At 58.7% G+C, this 17,136-nt stretch overlaps 1 protein-coding gene across 3 annotated transcripts in view; it reads right to left on the bottom strand.

The window, feature by feature from the left end:
* The window catches only part of FAM222A (family with sequence similarity 222 member A), a 28,730-nt gene extending 12,507 nt beyond the window's left edge, over positions 1-16,223 (bottom strand). Inside the window, exons 1-2 of one of the 3 annotated variants that reach the window (XM_071445233.1) lie at positions 15,989-16,223; positions 442-560 (exon numbers count right to left, since the gene is read on the bottom strand). In XM_071445233.1, coding sequence (XP_071301334.1) covers positions 442-523 — 82 coding nt within the window. In that variant the 5' untranslated portion in view covers positions 524-560; positions 15,989-16,223. Of the gene's footprint in view, positions 1-441; positions 867-15,711 lie in introns of those variants that run through there. The other 2 variants (XM_071445232.1, XM_071445234.1) reach the window with 2 other exon arrangements.
* Between the last annotated feature and the right edge of the window lie 913 nt (positions 16,224-17,136).

Here is a 17,136-nt window from a genome sequence, read left to right as displayed (position 1 = left end):
TGCCTAAAGCAGGCTCATTAAATATACATTTAATCACGGTTTGGATTGAGAGACAAAGGCTGGGAGAGACAGGTGCTTTGCTGGAGTGACCTTTTGGATCCCATTTTAATGTAACTAGTTTACAGCTTATCTGAAAGGCCAGCTCCTGGGGAAGGCGAGCTGCAGCACAAACGGGGAAAGTAATTAGGGGGGGAAGGGCCGGGGAGGTTTGGGGGGCCGGCTGCACCATCCTCTGCTGCCACCACGCTTCCCAGGCAGCCCTGCAACATTTGCTGAAGTTGGACTTATCAACCACAGAACCCAATTTAATTTGCTTATCTTGGCTCCTTCCTCCCCCTCTCCTCCCCGCTTCTCCTGCTCTTTTTAATTATCGGTTAAATAAATGTCTTTTTCAATAAGGGAAACAGCATCAAAGCGGGCGCCCGCCCCCGGGGCACTTACACTTGCGTGGCTCCAGCGCCTTGTTGGGGCAGGGGAGGTGCTGGGCTGGGGGGTTCTGGGTCCTCTGCAGGCAGGCCAGCATGGTCTGGGCTTCCCTGCGGGCGTTGCCGCCCCACACCCTGCAAGAGAGGAGACACACGGTGAGCCAGGGACCTGCCACCCCCTGCCACCACCCCCTGCCACCAGCCCCGTGGAGCTCCCCAGCACTCGGTGCCGTCGCTCCTCTGGAGATAAACAACCAACTCTGAAAGCCTGAAGTGAATAGGGATGTATATAAAATAAATATGAAGGTCTCAGCGGGTGATTTGTGCTTCCTGCGGAGCTTCCTGCCCTTCCCAACGGGAATGTGGCGGAGCCGGGGCGTCGCAGCGGTGCCAGGCGTGCCAGCCGGTGCCTCCTGGCACGGAGTGACCCCGGCCAAGGCTGGGGAAAGACAGCGCTAACATCCCCACTCGGGGTCCTGGGATCTGTCGCCAGCTCCCAGCTGGCATCAAAATCTGTGTGACAAAAGCTGGAGGGGTCAGGCCAAAGCCGTCGTCACCACGGTGCTGCTCATTGTACATCCGTCCCCAGCCGCCGGGGCCCTGAGGTATAACCAGTTGCTGCTGACACCCTCCCACTGCTCCAGCTGGCGCAGGGAGCGATATTCCCACTCGGAGAGGGCAGGGAGACGTGGGCAGGAGCAGCAGAAAAGCAGGCGTGGTGCCCATCCGCCAGCGTTTTGGCTCCTGTGCTGCTGCTCTCTGGCTGAACGTTCATGGCTGGCTGGGGGTCACAAGTGGACGTCATAGATGGGTGTCACTGCTGGGTCCATCACTCCATCTTCTCCCTCGTGGGGGAATCGTGCCCTCCTGCAGCCATCCAGGATGTTCCCCACGTGTCCCAGTGCAGGGGAGTGAGGTGGTGGCCTCAGGCACGTGGTGGCCTCTGGCAGAGCCCGTGACCATCAGCACCAGGAAACAAAGCATGGATTGATGCTCCCTAAGCTGTGCCCGGGGCTCTCCAAGCTCTGCTGGTTTAAATGTCACCCTTTAAAACACCTTTGCAGCCACCATGGGACCTGTGCTGCTCGCTCCTGCCCTGTGCCCTCCACCAGGCAGGGGGTGCCAGGCTCTGGGATAATCCACAGGATGGGATCCATGCAGGGTGTCCATGCCTCAGCTGGACCCATCAGGCTCAGGGTCTCACCCTGACTCCCCCAGCAAACCAGGGACAAGGAGAGACTCGTCGGGAAAAGGTGTGAGGAAGAGGAGGAGGAGGAGGAGGAGGAAGAGGAGGAGGAGGAGGGGAGGAAGTCATCTAATACCGAGCAGGTGTCTGGAGAACCCAAATTGTGCTGTTTTCTCCTAATAATGAAGTATTCATGAGTAAAAGCCTTTTTCACTACTTTCTTAAGATACTAATTTCACAACAAGCGCCTTGTTACCATGCAATTATTCCAATCGTGCATTTCTCCCAGATTCCATCTGTCCTCGCGCTCTCTAAATGAAAGACAATCATGTAACCACCTTTCATTATTCACTATTTTACTTTCAGCAAAGGTACCCTGAAAGAAATGATTTCCTCTGAAAGGGACTTTTATTCAGTTTCAAAACCAATTTTCTCCTATTACTGTCTTAAAAAAAAAAAAAGGAGGGGGGCAGGGAGGTGTTTTTATTTCATGCATTACATATCCTTTGTTAACGCAGCTCGCAGTAAAAGCAGCCGTATCCATTTTCTGGCTTCGATTTCTGGTAATTTTAAAATATGCCATTACAATCAGGCAGAAATTATACAATTTGAAAGGAGAATGAAGTGCTTCTTATTCAGAGCCTGAACGCACTTGACTGCCAGGAGTTCTCCTCTCCCCGCCGGGACTCGGGGTTCATTACGCAGCCCCACTCCCGGCGCCTCGGCTCCCTAGGAATGTGCCCAGCACCCGGATTTTCCATGATGGGACCTGCCACCCTGACCTCATCCCTGTCCCCAAAGGGTGGCCCTGGATCAAAGCACCCACGGCCGTGCAGGAGATGGATGGTGGCACCAGCTCCTGCTGTACCTGAGCCCGAGCTCTGCGGTGACCTCAGGGCTGGCGTCCTGCCGGGTGTCACCATCTGGCCGATTAGTGGCGGACGTCACCCTCTCCCTGTGCCCAGGCAGCTCCTCATGGGGACACTGACCCGTGTCCCTGGCAGACACGGGCGGCGTGGGCGGCTCCTGGATCAGTTCCCTGCTGGTCCTTGGGGCACACGGGGCTCAGAAAGCACCCAGGGGGTCACCAAACCCATGTGTGGGCACAGAGCGGGTGTGAATGCAGCGTGTCACAGGAGCTGAGGGCCCAGCAGAGCCCTACGCTGGCAAAGGGCATCCCCACCACTGCTCTCTGTGCCCTGCCATGCACAGCCCAGCTCCCTCCTGGAGCCATCCCGACCCTGGGCTCAGATCATCACCAGCAGCAGGCAGGAGAGCCACACGCCAAACTGAATAAAGGCACCCGATTAATTCAGACCCTGCTCCCGGCGTCTCGCAGCCCAGATGATTTTTCCGACAGCTACGCTGTGCCTCACCCCACCTTCCCAGGCAAGGTTCTGGTGCCACAACCCCAGAACAGCGTCCATCTGTCCATCCCAGCACCCTGCAGGGAGCCCCAAGCCCCAGAAGGCCCGTGGGCGAGCGGGTGGGTGCCTGGCACAATGGGCATCTGTGCCACGGTGGCATTTCGCTAATGCCGCTCCGAAAAGCCCCTGAATCAGCTGATGGGAATTGGGCGCTGGGCTGTCCAACGCTTAGCGCCGGCTTAGTTAGCTCCATCTGCATTTGAACTAATTCCAATCAGCAGGATCCGATTTAGTTCAAGCTGCTCTGGCTCTTTCGTGGCAGGGAAGGCAACACTCAGCAGTTTTGCTGGAACGCCCCGAGTCTGCGCGGCCTCTGCCCGGGCTGTGCACGTGGACACGCCATCACCCAGCACTGGGGCACAGGGTGAGTCCCACCAACAGTGGGGTCATCTTGGGGACATCTGGAGCAAGGTCCTCCAGGTGCCCCAACCCCACACCCCACAACTCCGGCATCATAGAATCACCAAATGTTTTGGATTGGAAGGGACATTAAAGCCCATTCTGTCCCACTCCTTGCCATGCACAGGGATGTCTTCCACTAGCCCAGGTTGCTCCAAGCCCTGTCCAACCTGGCCTTGAACATTTCCAGGGATGGGAGAGCCACAGCTCCATCCTGCGCCTCTCCCACCACTCCATCCTGCCCCACACCCAGCTAATCCATCTCGACATCACACTATTTATAAGCCCAAGGTCTTTGTGACTTTAATAAAAAACACCACCCTCTATGTCTAAAGCCCCAGTGATGGGAGGGTTTGGCACCTCCTCTGACATCAGCAGCTGATAAGTCGGGCTTATCTCCTCCGAGAGCCCTGCGAAGGTCCCTCCCGCGAGATAAGGCCAGCGCAGCTGTCGATAGAGGCTTTTGCAGGCGAGGATTTAGATAAAAGAAAATGTGACGGGAGGGGGGGAGAAAAGAAAAAAGGAACTTTTAAAGTCTCAGCCCGAAGTGGGTCTGTGCGGCTGCTGAGCTGTGGCAGGGCAGGGACGGTGAGGGACAAGGTCTTGGTCACCATCCAGGCTGTGGTGGAATACATCCAGATCCTTCCCCGGGTGTTACTGGGGTGCAATCCTATCAAAAGGGAGCTTTTGGGGTTAGGAGAGGAAAGGGGGGCAGGACCAGGGATGCTGCAAAGCTGGTGGAGCCACATCATGGCCATGACCCCGTGGCTATCAAAAGCCAGCACTGGGTTTGGCACAAGGACAGGAGGTCAGGGGTGACCCCGGCTGGGAGAGGCACAGGAGGCTCCTGACAGTGCCAGACAGACACATGGACAGCACGGGGCAAGGTTAAGGCTGGCAGCAACCAGAGAAACAAAGCAAAAGCCCTCACTGGCCCCTGGTGTGCAGGGTACAACTGGGAACATCCCCGTCCCTCGTCCTTACACAGATGGAGGAGAATCCAACCACCTCACAGCCCCGGGGACATCGGAGCTCCCTGACACCACCCCCTGCCACTGCCACCACCACTGGTCCCACATGATGAGATTTCCCATCCCATGGTGAGGGTGAGGAGGTGCCAGAGGAGGAAGGATTCCCCTGTGCACACAGTTGATGCCCACCCCATGGCAGGGTGAGCAGGATTTTGGCTGGTGCTGCTGCCTGGCACTGCCGTACCCATCTCCCATCCAGATTTAGGGAGGAGGGGATGCAGCGACACCACAGCTCAGCCCTACAAGGGGTGAGCACAAAAAGGTCACCCCACAGTGGACCACGGGGAGCATCAGGTAAAATAAAACCCAAAGTTTGTCACCAAAGGTCACCCCATGACCTTCCCTGGCCCAACCTTCCCTCATCCCGCCCGGCTAATCCGCTCCCCTCCGTGTGCTCCAGCCCCGGGGCTTTCAGGGGGCCCTGTTAATAATTAAATGTTAATCTAAAAAGCAATTTTAGCTGCAGTGCTGCAGATCTGGTTAGAGATTACATTAGCATGTAAGAGTCAAGGGTAATTTTCTCTAACCCCTCTTGTGATCTTTAAAACCCGCAGATCTTAAAGCAACACCAGCTCCTCTGATTAAAATTGGAAGCTGGGGTTTGCGATGGATAATGATGCTGGAAGTGATTATTTTGCTGCTCAGGGGTTCACTGGGATGTGGGGACTGTGGAGGGCTGGGGAGGAGACCCAGAGCAGCCAAGTGGCTTCTCCCAGCCCATGCTCTGTGGAAATGCTGGGAAGGTGCTGGGGAGAGCCCTGGACCCAGCACTGAGCAGAGCTGTGACACCCTGAGCATCCTCATTTCCCACTTTTTTGGGCTGCTGTGACAGCAGGATGGCACAGAGCCCACCAGCCATGGCACAGTGCCAGGGACAGAGTGGACCCTCACTGCTGGCATCCTACAGCAGCATCTCATGTCTCTCCCATCCCATCCAGAAATGAGGTTTCTGCTCTTGTGGCAGCTCCAAGGAGAAACCCCTTGGACTGTTCAAGAGAGTCAACACGAAAAAATACCCCAAAATAACCTTTTGCTCACAAGCAGGGTGAAAGGAACTGGGACAGGGCACCGCAAATCACCTCCTGAGCACTTCCAAAGACCCTAAGGAAGAAATAGGGTATCAGATGCGTCCGCAACGATGGAATTTAAAAAAACCCAACAATTCAAGTGCTGTTGAGCATTTGCAGACGTCCCTGTGCAGGGCTTGGGCGGCCTGGTTAAATTTATGTGTCAGCTTTAAGGAGGCCTCTCATCAAATGAGCTATTTTGGGCAGAGATTAAAGATCTATTTTCGCTGCGAGCGGGAACAGCTCTCGAACAGGTTAATAATGATTCTGGAAAGCCAAGCGCCTCCAGCACCCCGGGGCAGGACCCCAGAGCCCTGGGTGCTTTTGGGGGGCTCCTGAGGCTCCCCTAGCCAGGAGGGTGGGGGATCAGAGTGCAGCATCCCCCCGCCCTGCTGCCATCCTGCCGGGGAGGAAGGAGCCCCGCGTGCTGCGGCAGGCGCCGAGCAGCCGTGGGTAATTGGAAGTGGCAGACGCTGGCACGGCGCTGCCGAGAAGGTCATTACGTGGGACTGGGAACAAAATGCCAGGAGCAAGGGGGGGAGCAGCCCTGTTAGCAAAGGTCAGGGCCCCGCTCGGGTGCCGTCGGTGTTTTTGGCAGGGCTCGGCCCCGGCTGTGCGCAGCGAGGTCCCGGCAGGGCCAGCGCACAGCGGGCGGGCAGGATCTGCCAGGTCTTGCCAGACATGTACAGACTTGGCCCCTTGGATGTGGCACCAGCTCCTCAGAGCAAAACCTCACCGATGTGACACAGTCGTGCCATGCCTTCCTCCTGTACACAGACTGGGGAGCTGTCCCTCATGGATCTTGGGATGCTCACGGGCTTTAGTCCCAGCCCCAGCACAGACCTGGGATCAACCAGCAGAAAAGCCAAGTGGCTCCATGCAGCAGCAACTAAAAGCATTCTGGACTCCAACAAGCCAGGAGCCAGCTCCAGCACGGGCAACCACACCATGGGCACTGGCAGCATCCACAGCTCCAGCTGAGACCAAGCAAACTCAGCAGTGCAGAGAGCAAAGCTTCCCATCACAGCTCCTGTCCCATCTTGGCTCACTCCTGCCTCATCCCAGGGGTTTGATTGTCCCCTGCAGTGACATCCCTGTGCTCCCATGGCCATGGTGCCCCATCCAGCTGCCCCACACTCGGCAGCCGGGCGCACTCCACTCCGTAATTACAGCCCCAAGAGCCGGAGCTGTGAAAGAATCTGACGAAGGAATCCAGGGTAGATCGCGCTGCTGAAATTACTATAATCAAAGGCTTTCACAAAGGCTTCAAATGCAACCAATTACCCTGAAAGGCGAGGCAAGAAAGAAAACAAATTAACATGTTTGCACAGAGCCCCGGCGCAGCGCACACATCGCCCCGCGCCGCCCTCGACCCCGGCCGGCCGCTGCTCTCCATCCCCGCTCCTCCTCCGCATCCATGGCCACCTCTCCTCATCCCTGGCTACCAGCTCCCCATCCCCACGGCTGGGCCCTATCCCACATCCTGCTCTGCTCACAGCTGCACACAAAGGGGCTCTGTGCCCGTCCCTCAGCCCGCAGCCACCCACTGCCCCCCGGCGCACAAAAGCCCTGCCTGTGCCACGGCCGGCTCCGGCGCAGGCTCGGGGGCTTGCCAGGGTGGCCTGGGGAAACCTCCCCGCCTCCCTCCCTCCTCCCCCAGAGCTGGAGGGGTCCCCAGGCCAAGGGAGGAGTGGGGGGTACTCAAAGGCACCCATTGAGCACAGCCCTGTGTCGCCCACCAACAGCTGGGGAGGCTTCTCACAGCAGGGACCCCTCACCCTCCCCTCCTTATGTTCCACTTTGTCTGCACTGCCGGTCTGGGGGGGAAAAAAGGGGGAAAAAATAAAAAATCAACTTCTTCCTTTTAATATTTAACGTGAGTCCATCACCCTCAGTCTATTTGGTAACACAAAGCTCTGGAGATTTAAACCCTTCTCACCCGGAGAGATGGAAATGAATGGTGCTCTTTAATGAGCTGGTTCAGCAGAAAAGATAGATTTCCAAGATTACTGTAGGAATTCTTATAATTGATGTGTACTTTTGTAACAAGGATTATACCACCATCCGGCCAAGTAATTCCAGCTCTTTTTCCCCCTTCTCCCAAGCTCACCCTGCTTTTGGGGTTCCCTGGGGAGAGGGACCAGGCTGTGTCCCCGTGGGGGAGACAGCAACTCGAGAGGGGGAGGAAGAAAAAAGACAAAGAAAAACTAAACAGGTTTTTCTTATTTAGCCATAGACAACCTAAGGCAGCCACTGAATGGGAAAATAAGGCATCTCTCCAGATTTCTCTATTTGTTTTACAAATCCCTACTTTCCCCCACCGATCGGGAGGCCGGATGAGCCGCTGAATGCCGAGTAATTAAAAGGAACAGAGAACAATACTCAGCGCTGCCGAAGAACACGGAGTTTCCCTCAGATGTTTATAGCAATTGTATGAAAATGTACCAGGCGGGATGGGGAGAGCTGACAGCCGGGATTGGGAGCAGCAGCCGGGATCGGAGCTGGCTGCCTCCCCCGCCTGATTGGCATTAATTGTGCGCGTTTGCAAAGCAGAACGGAAAGTCTGACACGAGCTGCGAGCCAACATTTCTTTCTAATAGTCTTAATGATTACGACGAGAGCTGATGATCATCGCGGGGTGTTAATAGCCCCGGAGAGGAGCGGCTCCCGGTGGGGACAAGCGGGGATGCCCCCAGCCCAGCTGCCGCGGGTGGGCTGGGGGGCGGTGGGATGTGCTCAAGTGGTCCCATGCAGCCACATCACTGCCTGTCAGGCTGTAAAACTCGGACAAGGGGACAGGAAGGACAAGGAGGGGACAGGAAGGACACGGAGGGCACAGCAGCCTCCGGCTCCATCCATCCCCAGGCTCTGCCCCATCGGAGGGGTGGCAAACGCAGGAGGGAGGATGTGTCCCACCCTGAGCCCCCTGTGCAGCGGGAGTGTCCCAAGGCTGAGGGGGACACCCTGCTCCCACAGGTGCCCCAAACCAGCTACCACAGCCCCATCCCCAGCAGGTGGCACAGGAGGGTCTGGGGCTGCTGCCCTGGGGAACCAGGAGAGGCTGAAATACCCCACCGAACAGCAGAGCCCGTCATTAGCGGCTGATTAATGAATCCCGAGTTTTCCCCACTCTTTACAAGGCTGTTTCTCCGGATGTCCTTGAGTTTCCCTGCTGCAGAGGCGAGCGGGAGCTGGGTGGGATCGGAGACCAGCACCGGCTGCTCTGACCACGACAGACACAGAGCCAGACGTGCACAAAAACCCGACCGGGCCGGGTTTACACGGGAGGAAAAATCGATGGCCATCGATCTGCAATACAAAGGGACCGTGGTGCTGGCAGACGGCTGCCATCTGATGTGACCGGCGCTGTGCAGGGGACACGGCTGGGGTCACCCACCCTGGGACACAGCCAGCAGCACCCACGGCCACCCCACCTGCGCCGGGCCGGGCCATGTGCCACAAAGCCTCGCAGCAGCACATCCATGGTGTGTGGGTGGCCCTTGGCCGTGTCCTTGCTGTCACCTGCTCAGCCTCCCCCAGCTGGATGGAGGGATGGCCTCAGCCCGGCTCTGAGCTGTTTGATTTGTTTTATCATCTGCACTGGCCAACAGATCACTCAGCTTTGGGCTCTCTGAGCCCGCTAATAATTGTTCCCTGATGAAAAGGAATCGAGACTCGGTCCCTTTCTTCTTTCCCCCCTCGTCTTTTCCAAAAAAAAAAAAAAAATCAGTCCGTAAAGAAGAGCTATAAAAATGGCTTGTTATCTCACCTAGCGAGGCTCGGGCTGTATGTTATTGCTAATTGGGTATAACATCCTTGTCTTGTTCTGCTCTCTGAAGCTAAATCAAGAAAGCACCACTGCTGCGAACTAATTATATCTCTGGACTGCAGACTCCAGCTTGTCTTCCCCTTTATTGAGTTAAAAAATGGTCACTAACCTTAATCTCTCATATTCCCAAGAATTAGGGCTGCTGGAAACCCACCACTTCCACCTGCATCCTGCTCTGTGCTGGGAAAGACAGAGCACATGGCCTGAGGAAGGGTTTGTGCTGCTCTGGGACACAGCCCTGAGCCAGATCCCAGAGCTGCTCACGCCTGTGGCATCCCGTGACAATCACAGGCACTGCTCAGGTCCCTGTGCCATGGACACTTTCCCACACACACTCAAAGCCTGGCCACCTCTCCTCACGGGAGACCTCAACCTTCTTTCACTGGGATGCTTTTAAAATCTGTCCCCCCTTCAGCATTCCCAGGCTTGGCAGATGTGGGCAGATGTGAACACAGGGGTCATGTGTGCAGAAACAGAGGGGAGAGGATGCTGCTCCCAGTTCATCCACGTCAGCTCCCAGTCCCAGCCCAGGATGGACCCCCATGAACCTGTTAAAGCTGCTGCTCACCCTCGGGGCGCCCCACAGGAGCAGGGACACTGCAGCCACCCAGCTGTGCCACTACACGTGGCTATGGATCAATCTCTCTGGTTACTGGCACAGCTGCACCCTCTGGCACTGCAGCCATGGCACAGGCCCCAGGAGAGAGGACAAGCAGAGCCACAAAGGACACTGAGATGAGCAGTGGAGCTTGGGCCACACAGGACAGCCCTGTTCTTCCCTGTCCCTCAGCACCAGCAAGCTGGGGTCAGAAATACCAGCAGCAACGTGAGGCTGTGGGACAGGAGCTGGAGCAGTGGCACCAAGCTCAGCATCCTGCCTCCCTCCATCCCCCTGCCCGTGGGCACCCACCCGTACAGATGGTGCTACTTTCCAAAGGCAAAGTCAAACTCCAGCTCTCCCCGCGAGCCAAGAGCATCCCTTAAAAAAAAAATTGATACTTCCCTGACTATTAATTAACCTGAACCACTTAAAACTGCCTTCAATTTGTCAGGTTTAACTGCCAGCTCTCCTCGGTAAATCAAGCGTCGCGTGCAGATGGAGGCTGCGTGCGCGAGGCGACGGCGAAGGAGGAGGCGGGGAGCACGGCGAGAGGGGCGCCCTGTGCCACGCTCACCACCCTGTCCCCTGAGAGCCCTGGCCATGATATTCACACCCCACAATTAGCCAGGGCACGGTATTAAACACGCCAGGCAGGCAGGAGCAGGCAGGGCAGCCAGCGGGGCTCGGAGCGCCCCACACCGCAGCCTTCCCGTCTCCCCCCACGGCGCCCTTGTCGTGCAGCCAAGGCTGAATTGGAAAGCAATATGAATATTTATCTCTGACAGTGAAATCTCCCCGCTGCAGGGTATTAAGGCTTTATTAGTGTGTGGTTACCAGCCACGCTAAGCCAGCCCCTGCTCTTGCCTGGAGCGCAGCAGAGAGATGACCTACAAGAGGCAGATGGCAAAGCCTTGGAGAGCCCCCGACGCTGGGACGTGCCTCCTCAAAAAGGGGGCTGTGCATCCCAGTCCCGTGCAGGGACACAGAGCCAAGGTCCCCCTACCAAAGCCCCCTCCTCACCCAGCACCAGCCCCTCTGAAACGCCTCCCCAGGCTGGGGCTGTCCCCCCGCCCCCGCCGCGCGCGGCTCTCGCCGTTTTGGGTTAAAACGCTGATGTATTCTCTCTTTAGCAAAAGGAGTCCCAGGGGCTATAAAAACTCCCAGCAGGCTCCTGTCAGTCTCAGGTCATTAACTTTCTTTCATTGGGAGTTTGTTTACAGCCAGCCATAAATAGCGGCGCCCGCGCCGCTCGCTCGCCAGCAGGACAGGCTGGGATGGGATGGGGTGGGATGGGGCTGCCTGGGCAGGGGGACCCAGCACCCTAAGCTCCAAGGTGTGGGGTCCAACACTCGCTCTCCTCTATCAACTTTTCCCATGCCCCGTGTTCCCTGCGCCCCGTCCTGCTCAGAGCAGCGGCACCGTGTGCTCCGGCGCCACCTCAGCCCTGCAAATGGATGGGGTCACCTTGTGCACGGCCTGAGGGAGCTGCAATGTGCCTGCGGCTCAGCCCTGGCCTTTCCTGGAGGAGGAGGAAGGAGGCAGCTGGCTGGAGCTGTCCCCGTGGTCACCTGCCCCAAATCCTGCCCCACACTCTTACCCAGCAGAGCCCCAGCCCCTGTCACAAGCACCAACCTCAGTTCGGGACCTCTGCGTGTTTGAGGTGACCCAGTGCCAGGGCACAGAGCCCTGGGGGGACACCAAGACCCCTCATGTCCCCCCTGCCAGCACCTCAGAGCTCTGCTTTTCCAATAGCACGGGTAAAAACACAAAATTGAGCGCGCCACTGGCACAGCTGGCCTGGCATTCCTGCCAGGATGTTTCCCACACGTGGCTCCTCTGCACCCAGGCACAGATGGGACAATCTCAGAGCACCCACACCCTGCTCTCTGCCCAGGACAGGCACCCACAGCCCTGCCAATGCCCCTAACACGGGGAGATCACCCTGGACCCTGTTGATCTCCAGCGAGCCACCCTGCTGGGATCCTGCTGGATGCAGGTGCCCAGGGCTGGCACAGGTGCTCGGGAGCTTCATTTGCCATGGCTGCGTGAGCTCATCCCATATGAACCCAGCTGGGGCTTCGGTGGTGCCACAGGTACCCCCAGACACCATTTCCACAGGTACTCCCTGCATGGGGGGGCTGAACAAGAATCTCAGGCTGTCCCCTCGTGCCACCCCCATCAGCCCCACGCCGGCACAGATGGCAGGAGTGGGGACTCGGTGGCACAGCCCCCCCATGCCTCACCCCAGGCTGCAGAGGGGGGTCCTGGGGGTCCAGCTGGTTCTGGCAGCAGCCAGGAGCCCACCTCGTGTTGTAATTCACGATGGGATGGCTGCAGGACCAGCCCCCGGAGCATCACCACAACAGTCTGCGCACTGGGCTGAGGGATTAAACCCCAAACTCACACACGGGCGACCTGTGCTCTTCCACCCATCCCTAGGCGAGCAGGGACTTGCCAAAAATCCCAGCCTCATCCCTGCCGGTGCCCGGCATCTATGGAAATATCTGTGTTTTAACCCATATACTCGCCCAACCTGTAATCAGAGCAACACAAATAGCCCCTGCTTCCCATGTAAATTAAAAACACCCATTAGGCAGATTTCAAAAGATGTCAGTAGGCTTATAATTATACACGACATCCTTCCGAGATAAAAGCGATTACCGGGGATGCAAATCACTTAGCAACCAATCAGTGCCCCCAGAGTGCGGAGCACTGACCAGCCATCCATTTTCGCCTCGTCCTTTTATTCCCTGCATCGAGCAAATACAAACACAGATAAAGAGAGGCACAATAGCTCTTGACACGCAAATAGGTTAACATAATAAAGCCAGCTTTAGCCGGCTCACTCGAGGGAGAAAAGCAATTCTCAGGCAAGCAGGAGGTAATAAAACAGGGCTTTTGTGTTCCTGGCTCCCATTCTCACCCCTGCGCCAGCTTTGCTGCATTAGCTGATAGGCATCGTGGTTTGATTGAATTACCTTTCATGAATATTAGCTTTTTGAGGAATGCGCAGGCAGAAGAGAAAGAAGAAATGTCTTATTTTTGCATGCATGCGCCTGCTGCAGACGGACATGCGGCGGCACAGATGCCGGCAGGGGCCGGGAGAGGGGTCCCGGCAGGTGCAGCCCCCGGCCCACCCCGCCAGCTGCAGCATCCCCAGCCCTGGGGGGGTCACACACACACACTCCCTGCATCCCAGCATGAGACACCACCAGCAAAGGACCTTCCCTTCCCCAGGGACACGCATCCCGCTGTCCTTCTGCCATCACCCTCCACGCTCAGCACCCCGCATCCCTGCCCGTGGTACCCGAGCGCCGGAGGGGGCTGGGGCGGGCTGGCTCCCAGCGCACATTCCCGAGCCCACCGCGCTCCCTGTGCCGCAGGATCACGCCGGAGAAGGAGCAGGGGCTGCCCGGCTCCACCGCAGGTTTTTTTTTTCCCACACAAGTTGAGGCCACGCAGGAAACCCGCTCCAGGCAAAAATTAACTCCGGCGCCTGGCAGGGATGCGAGCGGCCGGCGCTAATGCCGCACGCACGGCGGGGACAGCTCGGGGACAGCTCGGGGATGGGACACCCGGCTCGGGGACATCACCCCCGTGGGGTCATAGCACCGGGAGACCCTCGGTCCCACTGCCAGAGCCCTTCTCCTGACAGGGCAGCAGCACGCAATTAAAAACCAGCCCCAGGAGGGAAGGGACTGATCCACAGCCCGCTCAGGGATGGATGAATTTTAGGCTCAAATAAAACAGAGAACCAGAGGGGCTTAAAAGCTGAGGTGATGTGGCCTCAGCAGCCTGGCAGCAGCCACTCATGTCCTCCTTCCATGGGCTTCCCTGCTCCAGCCTGAGGGGAAATATTCACACCGAGATATTGCAATTTTTAACGACACGCTTGGCTGAAACAGGGCCCAGCTCACAGCATCCAGAACGTGCCCTACCGGTACCGACCCTCAAAGCAGCAGGAAAGCTGCTCCTGAGGCTGGGAAAACAAGCCGTGCTCCCAGGGAATGGCTTTCCCTTCCCCTGCTCCCCACACAAGGGAAGCACACGGCAATGAGAGCTTCCCTCTCCTTCCACCACGGCTTCGACCCGACCGCACCCGGCTCACACCGCGGCTCCCGGCACCGCCAATCCACTCCTCAAAGTTTTATGGATCATTCACAAGAAAAATCCCTCGCAGGATGCCGGGTGCCCTCGGCCAGGGACGTTTCCCACCTCAGCCCCAGCACCACAGCCTGGGTGTGAGAGCTTTGGGTCCCACCAGAGCGATGGCCACGTGTGTGGCCACTGACCAGAGACACAGCGAGCAGTCAAAGCCCACCACAGGGCCTTGAGAAGGGATGAGACACCACCAGCAAAGTCCCAAAGTGCCAAATCCCACTAAATTATCCCCAGAAAGATGCTGGACGGTCCTTGTGGAGAGAGGGGCCGCGTGGCTCTGTCCCCATGCCTGCAGAGCCCCACGGTCACTCCATCCTCCATGAAAGCTCCTCACCCACCCGGACAAGCTGCCTGCAGCCAGAGCATCCCGAGCAGGAGGGTGCACATTAAAAATATATATAAAATATATATAAACACACATATAAATACGTATCAAAAACCTCCCTAGGGAGATCCCGACAAGCAGAGCCGGGCAGACCACCACTGCCCAACGCCAATGAATTCATCCCTCGGCAAACACCAAGCACGGCTGGAAAACTTTGCCAGTGCCTCTCCTCGGAAATACCCCGCAGGGCCGGAGCCGAGCCCCGGTTGCAGTGAGCTGTGCCGTGCCGAGCCGTGCCGTGCCGCCGGCTCGCTGGGTCCAGGCCCTGCCTCTCCAGCCATTAAATCTCCACGATGTGACGGCTCTCCCCGGAGCTGGATTGGGACGCTGGGGCTGAGCTGCTGGCACCGGCAGCGCCTCATTTCTGCCGGGGACCGAGCCGGAGAGGCGGCACAGCTCGCTCGTCCCCGGCTGGAGCCGGCGGCCGCCCCGGTGGATGCCCAGCCGTGCTGCCCAGGAGATCTCGGGGACCACGATGCCTCGTCCCCGGTGAATCGTATTCCCAGCGCCGATGGTCCAGAAGACGCCACAGGGATGCTGCCTCAGCAGCGGAGCTTTTCCCAGAGGGGATTTTCCCCGGCAGAGCCTCCTGACCCGGCGGAGGCAGCCAGGGAGACGGGTGTTAAATAAACCATCGCTGGGTGGGTCCTTCTTCCCTCTCCTTTGTGACCGGCGGGATCCACACCAGGCGCGGGGTCCATGGCGGGGTCCTGCTCTGCCACCACCCGCTCCGGTGTCGCGGTGGGATCGGGCGCTTTCCTGCCCGGGACGGAGGAGAAAAAACCTTTTTTTTTTTTTTTTTTTTTTTCCCCCAGGCGGAAAGGGGCAGAAAAGGGTCGCAGCAAAGGTGGCAGCTCCCGGTCGGCTCCCGCTGGAAGTGTCTCAGCTTTCCTCCTGGAGGCACCCGTGGATATTTTATTTCCACTCAAGAGTCAGGCGACCCAAAAAGCCATTTTAAAAAAATCAAAAATCGGATTAAAAAAAAAAAAAAAACTCAAAAAAACCCAAAAGTTCTTCCCGTTCCTCTCCGGTAGCGACGGGCGAACCGGGCCCCGGCGGCGACGGCTCCGCGGGCACCACCGGGCACCGCGCTGCGGCGGCACCGCCTCCGCTGCGCTCCGGGAGCCGGCGGAGCCCCCCGCTCCCCGCGCCCCCGCCCGGTAACCCCCCCGACCTCCCCGGTGCCCGGACCCCCGTTACCGTCAGAGCTGGATCCGGGCCGGCTGCGGGCGCTGCGTTGCGGGGCGCGCCGGGCCGCCCCCCCCGGGCCGCGCAGCAGCAGCGGCGGCGCCCGCCCGGCCCCGCGCCCCGCCGGCGGCCCGCCCCGCCCCGTGCGCGGCCAGCGTGCGGGTCCCGGCGCTCGGCCCCGGGGGGGGACGGCGGGGAGCACCGCGGGGAAAGGAGCGGGGGGGGGGACGGGGGGTGGACAGCAACAGCAAAAATATCCGGGGAGAAAAAAATTTAAAAATAAATTAACCCCAAATCCACCCGGCGCGGCTGAGCTGGGGCGGCGCGGCGACCCCGCGGGGCATCACACCGCGGCTGCCCCCGGTTCCTTTGTGCGGCGGCGGCGGCGGCGGTCGGTGCCCGGCGGGGCGGGGCGGGGTGTGGGGGGTGGGTGTCGCGGGGGGCAGCAGCAGCGGCGGCGGCGGCGGCTCAGCGCTCCATGGCGGCGGCGGCGGCGGCGGCGGGCGGGGGTCGCGGCGGGGCGGGGCGGGGCGGGGGGCGCTGGCGGGGCGGCCCCGGCGCTCGCGGCTCCCGCCCGGCGCGCGGCTGCGGCGGCTCTGAGCGCCCCGCGCGGGGCCCGGCGGCCGCACGCGGCTCGGCCCCGCCCCCGGCGCGTTGCCATGGCCACGGCGCCGCGTCCTGCGGGGAGGGAGGGAGGGGGAGAAAAGGGGGCGGGGCGTCCCCGCCGGACGTGCGGCGCCTTCCTCCCCCCTCCCATCGGCTTCTCGAGCGGGAAAATCCGAACGGCGGGACTGCGCTTCCCGGCGTGCCCCGCGCGCCGCCGCCGCGCCGCGGGGCTGAGGGGCGCCGTGAGGCATCATGGGAGTTGTGGTCCTGCTGGCGGGAGGGGTTTGCCGCGGGGGAGCACGTGGGGACAGCGAGGTGACAAGTCCGGAGTTAACGGGGGATGAGAGCCAGCCTTGGAGACACTGTGTTTATCTGTGCTTCAGATACAAACTTTGAGTTAGCAGATTTTGAACCTCAGGGCTTCGTTTGCCATACAAGATGACTGAAGCCTCCAGTAGAAAGATTGTTTAGTGAATGGGAAAAAACAAACATGTTCTCTTTGACTCTGCGTGTCATTAGATATCATTTGTTTTTTTTTAAAGTGTCCTATTGAATTATTTTCCTGTTGAGTTATCTTTTCTTTCTCTTTAATTAATTGTCTGGTGCTATCAGTGAGACCCCTGGTCTCACCTGGGGACCCCAATGGCCATGGCCACAGACACCCCTGAGCCCTGTGCACTGTGAGGTCTGAGCAGGCACTGCTGCGGCTGAGGCTGCCCCCTTAGCACAAGTCCTGGAATCCATTATTGCTTCCTCAAAATCTTTGACCCAGGTTCTTTGTGGCACTTCACGTGTATGAGGGTCTGTGGGAAGGGGGCAGCCCGTTCACTC

This window comes from Agelaius tricolor, unplaced genomic scaffold, assembly GCF_023055355.1.
Source record: "Agelaius tricolor isolate 1412-34295 unplaced genomic scaffold, bAgeTri1.0.p SCAF_20, whole genome shotgun sequence".
NCBI classification, from domain to species: Eukaryota; Metazoa; Chordata; class Aves; order Passeriformes; family Icteridae; genus Agelaius; species Agelaius tricolor.
This window is presented reverse-complemented; position numbering and strand designations above follow the sequence as displayed.